This window comes from Prunus avium, chromosome 7 (genome assembly GCF_965620075.1).
Source record: "Prunus avium chromosome 7, drPruAviu1.hap1.1, whole genome shotgun sequence".
NCBI lineage: Eukaryota > Viridiplantae > Streptophyta > Magnoliopsida > Rosales > Rosaceae > Prunus > Prunus avium.
In genome coordinates, this window is record NC_142290.1 from 6141643 (window position 1) to 6149415 (window position 7773).

Genomic DNA, 7773 nt, shown 5'->3' on the forward strand with positions numbered 1-7773 from the left:
TAAGCTGTCCGTCTGTGACATCCTTTTCTTATACGTATGCTTCCATCAAGAAACACAAAGATAGTACCCTTCTTGTATTTCTCGCTCATCCATCGTATGTCACTTGGCAGTTGCAGTCACAGACTCACATGTCACTGCTTAATCATTTTTAGAAAAACTTGATGTGACGGCTGGATTCGTATTTAATTCGTATTTGATCTTTATGTCACCAAATTTTAGATGCTACAAGGATTCTGGCACTGTAGTCACTGTCTCCAAATTCTAAAGACTTTTTTAGAGACAAGACCTTCCATTCGAAATTAAAAGGACCAAAAATTATGAGCATAATAAATAAGGTAAGCTGTCTGTCTGTGGCATCCTTTTCTTATACGTATGCTAGTATGCTACCTACCTTGTTATTTTCCGTGTAAACAATAAATCAGATTATTCAAATTTTTAGGGCCAACATAAAGAGACCAAAGAAACGGGAGAGAGACCTAAGCTGCTACTGGTCTTCGGATCAATCAGAGAGAGAGAGAGAGAGAGAGAGAGAGAGGAGTGGAAATGAGAGGGCAGTATGCGATCACATGTTTAGGGAAGTTTGCAGCTCAAAAGAAATGGGGGCGCGATAACACACTGTAAGTACTTCTTATTATTATTACTTCCATTCCATTAATTTCCAGCTTCATTTTCAGTGGAACTTGTTTGCAATTTTCATGAGCTTTCAGCTTAAGTTTTTCGCGAAATGATGTAAACGGCCCTGCAAAAGTCAAACCGTACTTAAAGTTCGAGGGCATTTAGGAAGAGAAAAAAACATCGTCACCTCCTTTATATGCATGCTAATGCTAGTATGCTACCTACCTTGTTATTTTCCGTGTAAACAATAAATCAGATTATTCAAATTTTATTAGCAAGAATCCAAAATATGAAGAAACCAAAAATTTAATCCACTCTTTCTTTGTCGTCAGCTCTTCGAGAGCTTCAGCGCGAATTGGAGGCCAAAGCTAACGATCTCGGCAAAATCCAAAAAGGCAAGCCGTAGCTGTATGATAATCCAGAAAATCACTATGATTAATAATAACATTAAAAAATATATGGCAAAAGACAGTTTGCTTGCAGTTCATTGTGTGTGTGTGTGGGTCGAGAGTTATAATCCATGTATAACTGTAACAAGCCAAAAAATAAGCAGTAAAAAAAAAGAAGAAAAAAACAAAGTTAGGGATGGAAAAGAAAAAGAATCAGAAACCTGTAAAGCTTTAGAAGAAAGAGGAGGAGGATGGGAAAGTCATTAACTGAAGAATTCTAGAGTATAGAGAATGACGAAATAGGAAGATTTGATAAAACATTGATTGAGGATAGAGAAACAAGAAAGAGAAAGTCGATTAATAATTATTTTCAATATATATTTTTCTTAAAAAATATACAATTAGTTTAGTTAATCTTAGCCATTCAATCCATTTCAATCTAATGGTTGAAAACTTGTGTCAAAACTTATGTCAAAAAATAGTGTCACGTAACATTTAGCTAAATCAATTGTTTGTTAAAGGATTATTTTGTTTTTTCCCTACTGTATTTACATGCTTTTTTTCCCTACTGGATATGTGTCTCAACATTTATATGCAGTATATATGTTGTTCAAATTTTCTGTACAATTAATAATCAACAAAGTTTTCTGTAGATTTGTCCCATAATCTCCTTAAGTTTATGTTTTCTCCGTATATTATGTGTTGGGACGTTGTAAGCAAAATGTCATAGCAAAATGCTAGATATTAAACTCCCCACTCTAGGTTTTAATTAAAAATTAATTTCAGTATATATGCATTTAATTTGGATGAATTAAATTCTAATTTTTCTAATTTTTCGAACATTTTTCTTCTCAACTGAAGCTCACACAAGCTGAAATGAGGAGAAGGGCAGGAAACAATGAAGCTCCAATAAATATAGAAAATCCCTATATTTTATTGGCAGCTTCCATTAGACAGATGTTGGATACATCTGTCTCGAGAGAAGGACATTGCATCTATAGAGTTCCTACCTATCTACGATGCAAAAGCAAAGATGTATACACGCCTTCAGTAATATCCATAGGCCCACTCCACCATGGCAACGAAGACTTAAAATCGATGGAAGAACTCAAAAGGAGCTACCGGAAAAAGTTCCTACATAGGGTCGACGTACGCTTGGAGGTCTACATTAAGAAGATAAAAGATCAAGAAGAAAAGTTGCGCGCTTGCTATGCTGACGTCATTGAGTTTAGTAGCGAGGACTTCATACAAATCATGATGGTGGATGCCGCCTTCGTGATAGAGATTTTGTTGAAGTTATGTGGTCATCGTTTCAACCCATTAGGAGTGGATGACCACGATAACATCTCCAGCAAGTCATGGATAATAAATTATATTATGCCAGACATGCTCAAGTTAGAAAATCAAGTGCCGTTTTGCATCCTTGAGGATCTTCTTGAACTACAGAGAATCGCAGCCAATGTCAACAGTAACATTACTTATGTCATTCCTTCGATGATGAACCTCGCCTTTGAGTTCATCAATATGACATTTAGTTCGACGAGCATGGTACAGAATGTGGGGATGCTAGGTTCTTCAAGTTTGAAAGTAGAACACTTTGTTGCGTTTTTAAGACTATTTTATCTCCCCAAGGATTCACATATTATTAATATAGGAGGGGAAGTGAAAGCTGTAAGTGCACCGAGCATCTCCGAACTAGAGATGGCTGGAGTAAAAATTGTGTGGGGATCAAACACAAGCTTATCTGCCATACGATTCGTGGACGGAATTCTAGAAATTCCAAGATTATTGATTCACAACGGCAGTGAGCTTTTGTTTAGAAATATTGTTGCCTTTGAGCAATGTCATGGCTGCTCTTCTTACGTAAACAATTATCTTTCCATCTTGGATGATTTTGTGAACGTACCGATGGATGTGGAGTTGCTTGTTAGGAAAGGAATTTTTATAAATATGCTAAGCGACCACAATGAGGTGTCTACTCTGATTAACGACCTTGGCAAAGGGGTTGTCATCTCAGACTTCTATTTTGGAAGTGTTCGTGAGGAGTTGAACTGCTACTTGAAAAGGCCGTGGATCAAATGGAAATCCACTTTGAAGAGACATTATTTCAATTCTCCTTGGGCAACAAAGGAGATGATCACATTCATTATCATTTTGATGTTGACTATCATCCGAACGGTCTACTCAATCATTACATAGTAAGTTTAAATAATAATATCAATTCTTTAATGATTTTAGCAATATAATATTATTAATTTAATATTTCCAATTGAATTTGCATGCAGGAAAGATTATGGAATTAGAGCCAACCTTTTATCCATCCAATGGAAATGGGTCCCTGAGCAAGCCAATAAAGCAGCTCATGATCAATCTGAAAGGCGGCATTCATGTGTGATTTTTTTGTTTTTTTGGGTTGAAGCCTCGATGTGTGATCTTTGTATTGACTTTTTTGTATTGGTTATCATTTCAATGACAAGATCACATTAAAGTGTTTGGTAAAGTTGTGGAACCCTGCTTATTATTTCTAACGCTTATCATAAAAAAAAATAATAAAAAAAAATAAAAATAATAATAACTGAGGTTTTCAAAGCAGATGAGGACTTGATGAAGTGACCGGTTCCTTTGAATTACTATTTTTACGAAATGACAGCCCTAAGTTAAGCCCTCGAAACTCTGATTACAGTCCTCGCGCTTTTTGGGTTTCTTTCTACAAAACCAATCATCTTCTCACTTTTCTTCTTCTTCTCCCACTGCATCTCCAAATTTCAGTCTCAATTAGAGAAGTTGATTGCTAAGAACGGCAACTCACTCATCATAAGTTAAATTTGTGACCCTCGTTGATCGCATTAATCTGTCAAACAATATGCATCAAAGAGAGAGAGAGAGAGAGAGAGAATCTACCAATTTACAACAAGCTAGTAACAATAAACTCCTTAAGTGCATGCTTCATATCTTGTTGTGTATTTAGGCAAGCAAGGGAGATGCATTAATTTTTCAACCAACTAAAGCTAACTATGGTGTTATATTTTTCTGTACATGTGTGTACATATCTATCAAAATGCACTCAAAATGAAAAAAAGATCAGCAAGACAAAAGAAATGACAATATCCTCAACCAATGGCATATCTGCACATATGCATTGCCAAATATAATTAGTTGCTCCTTTTTACTAAAATTAATGCAGAGAAAATTTTGAACTCAATTGTGCACAAAAGAAATGACCGTATACTTCTGCCTAGTTAGGTACAAAAATTTAGTAAGCGGGTAGTAGTACAATGGAAATCCTTTAAATATGCAGATTTATATTCTTCAGCAGAGTATTAAAAGAAAATTTTGGCATCCATTCAACAAAGGAATCAAACAATAAACTTCGGAGGGGGTCCAAGGATCTGCATTGGACAAAACTGTTGAAGTGAGTCTCCTAATTAATCAAGGAGATTTATTTCCTTGATTAATTAAGGGATTTACTTTCCTATTTTATATAGTTGTCAAATCATTGTATAATTAGGAGATACTTTCCTAATCCTTTTCTATATCTAATTCCTTATAAAGCACTCATGTAAACTCTTATATATACCTCCTTATGGAGAAGAATAAAAAGAAGAACCTAACATATTAAAACCAAATATTCATATTTTAGCATGGTATCAGAGCAATCGATCCTCGGTTGTCTCTAAATTCTCATATCAGAATTTCTCCTCCCCTCCTCTTCAAGGGGGGGAGGGGGATTGAAAAAGGATCTGTTTCTCATTCTCATGGAGATTTTGCATCTTTCTTGACTCCGACATACCCTTCTCTTCAGGGGGAGAAGAGAATTGAAGAGAAGTTTCTATGTCCTTAGCCGTGTTCACAGGGTTTCTGTGTTCTCTAAATCCTCGTATCATCGTATCGCATTCCTCATATTCTCGTATCGTATCCTCGTATCCTAAATCAAATTCCTTGTTTCAGATTCAGATCTAAACCCGAATCCCTCGTATCGAATTCCTTGAAACACGAACCCGTATCCTTGTATCCTGAATCCCTGAATCCTGAATCCTGAATCCTGAATCCCGAAACCCTGAATCCTGAAACTCTGAATCCTGAATCCTGAATCCTGAATCCCGAAACCCTGAATCCTGAAACTCTGAATCCTGAATCCCTGAATCCTGAATCCCGAAACCCTGAATCCTGAAACTCTGAAACTCTGAATCCTGAATCATGAATCCCGAAACCCTAAACACACCCCGAAACCCTAAACACACTCTGAATCCTGAATCCCGAAACCCTAAAACACATATTTTTTTATCTTATTCTTAAATCCTTCCGCTGCCATGGATATCGTTTCCAAAACCACCGAATCCACTTTCTCATATTCAAAAAAAAAAAAAAAAAATCAAATCAAATAGTCGGTCGCCAGTGGAAAGCGACCGGCCCCCCCTTAGTTCTTCGAACACGGAGAATCTGCTTCAAAATGTCCAGTCGCCAGTGGAAAGCGACTGGTAGTCAGAGAAGCTGTTTCAAACCGACCGGTCGCCAAAATCCAGCGACCGGTCACCAGAGGAAAACGATCAATTTTCTCCATGCTGTCAAAATCAGGAGGAGGAAATTGAACCGTCTTATGAGATTTTGTCCGCTTCAGCTCCAGTACCACACCAATCACCTGCTGAGGACATCATTCAGAAGGCACAGAGCCTGCACATCAGATTCCAAAAAAAGGAAGAATCGTGGTAAACCTCCAGTTCACTACGAAGCAGATCTTAATGCAAAGGGGAAATATCCCATCAACAATTATGTATTCCTCAACAGATTATCAGAGTCACGGGTACACTTTGTGAAGCAGTTAGCCGACATACCTGTTCCCAACAGTGTAACTGAAGCACTAGAAGACCATGTTCCCAACAGTGTAACTGAAGCACTAGAAGACCAAAAATGGGAAGAAGACATGAATGAAGAAATGCGAGCTATCCAGAAGAATGGCACATGGGCACAATGTGTCTCATAGGAATGCAGTTGATCGAATCTTAAGACTCACAAAAGCATGCGGTCAATCCTAATGTTCTACTTTTCATATGTCCTCTCAAAAATTCGCGTGGATTATCGACTTGGGTGCTACAAATTTCATGACTCACTTACCAAGTTGGGCATTTGACGTATATGCACCAGCTTGAGGAGGAGTGTTGAAGTGAGTCTCCTAATTAATCAAGGAGATTTATTTCCTTGATTAATTAAGGGATTTACTTTCCTATTTTATAGATTTATTTCCTTGGTTAATTAAGGGATTTACTTTCCTATTTTATATAGTTGTCAAATCATTGTATAATTAGGAGATACTTTCCTAATCCTTTTCTATATCTAATTCCTTATAAAGCACTCATGTAAACTCTTATATATACCTCCTTATGGAGAAGAATAAAAAGAAGAACCTAACATATTAAAACCAAATATTCATATTTTAGCAAAAACTTTGCTATGTTGGAAGCTAAATTAGCCTTTTCATTGCTTTTACAACACTTTACCTTCGAGCTCTCTCCATCATATGCTCGTGCCCCATCCTTAACTATAAGCCTTCAACCTCAATATGGTGCTCATATTATTTTACATAAACGTTGATTAGTGCTATGTTAACGGTATTGATAAAGCCACATCAAATAAGATTGAACCATGTATATTGTGGCAGTATTTATATTTTCTCTTAATTTTTCTTTACAACTTGTATTTTTTTTATCCTTATGGACAGTAGAGATGACTGCAGTGGGATATAGCTCAATTGGTTGAGCTTCTTAACCTCAAGCCCCAATCTCACTGGATATGAGAAAATAAAAAATGCACCCACCTCAACATTTTAACTATTTTTAAGGTGCAAAATGACCAATCTGCCCTTAAATTGCCTTACATGCTTGGCACATGATATTTTTTAACAGAAAATGGGATGGAATGTGAGGAGAAGTAATTGTAAGAGCAAAATTGGCTAAAAAAAATATTTCAGATCCTTAATTAAATTTTTTTACAAAAAGAATATGGGTTAAATTCAAAATTAGGTACAAATTTAGGGGCACATCAATATTTTTGGCCTTTGTGGATTATTAGAAGTGTACAAGAAATATTTAAAATTTATTGAGGTCAAATGGTAATTTGGTGGTCATGAGATGAAAGTTTGTGTGATTATGAGTATGTAATATTTTGGGAGCTTTAGTTTTAAACCATAATATAGTTTACTAATTTAGTAGAAAGAAATACAATTTCATCTAATTAGCATAAGGCCAAAGACCAAAATGAGTACCCAATTTTACAAAAATATCATTAAAAAATATCAAAATTACACACAATGCCATTCCTTCTAAGGCAAGCATACTATGCCACATGTCCACATCCAGCCAACCACCACCGCCGGCCAACCACCTGCCGCCGGTCACCTCCGACCAGCCGCCGCCGGCCACCTCCGACCAACCGCCGCCGGCCACCTTTCGCCATCGGCCACCTACCACCGCCGGACTCCAGCGCCGCCAACCAGCAACCGCTGTCACCGACCGCCACCATCTGCATGGGACCAACTTCGTTGCCCCTTATTCACTTTTTTTAAAAAAAAGAAGATTTTGTGTCATTAAAGGGACTCGAACCTTGACCTTCAAAGGAAGAGGGCTCACTCACAAACCACTACACCAAACTTGATTTTGTAATATTTATTCAATTATACAATATTCATATAAACGATCAACGGTTTTAAAAATTAAAAAAAAATCATTTCACCACATATTCACATAAAAACTGCAAATAAAAGCAGAAACTACAA

At 36.7% G+C, this 7773-nt stretch overlaps 1 protein-coding gene across 1 annotated transcript; it reads left to right on the forward strand.

The window, feature by feature from the left end:
• Window positions 1-418: 418 nt before the first annotated feature.
• LOC148292901 (UPF0481 protein At3g47200-like) lies at window positions 419-3504 on the forward strand. Its single transcript, XM_088244900.1, has 3 exons — window positions 419-617; window positions 1866-3202; window positions 3290-3504. Coding segments are annotated over exons 2-3 (1323 nt in total). The 5' UTR covers window positions 419-617; window positions 1866-1880; the 3' UTR covers window positions 3291-3504.
• The last annotated feature ends 4269 nt before the right edge of the window (window positions 3505-7773 follow it).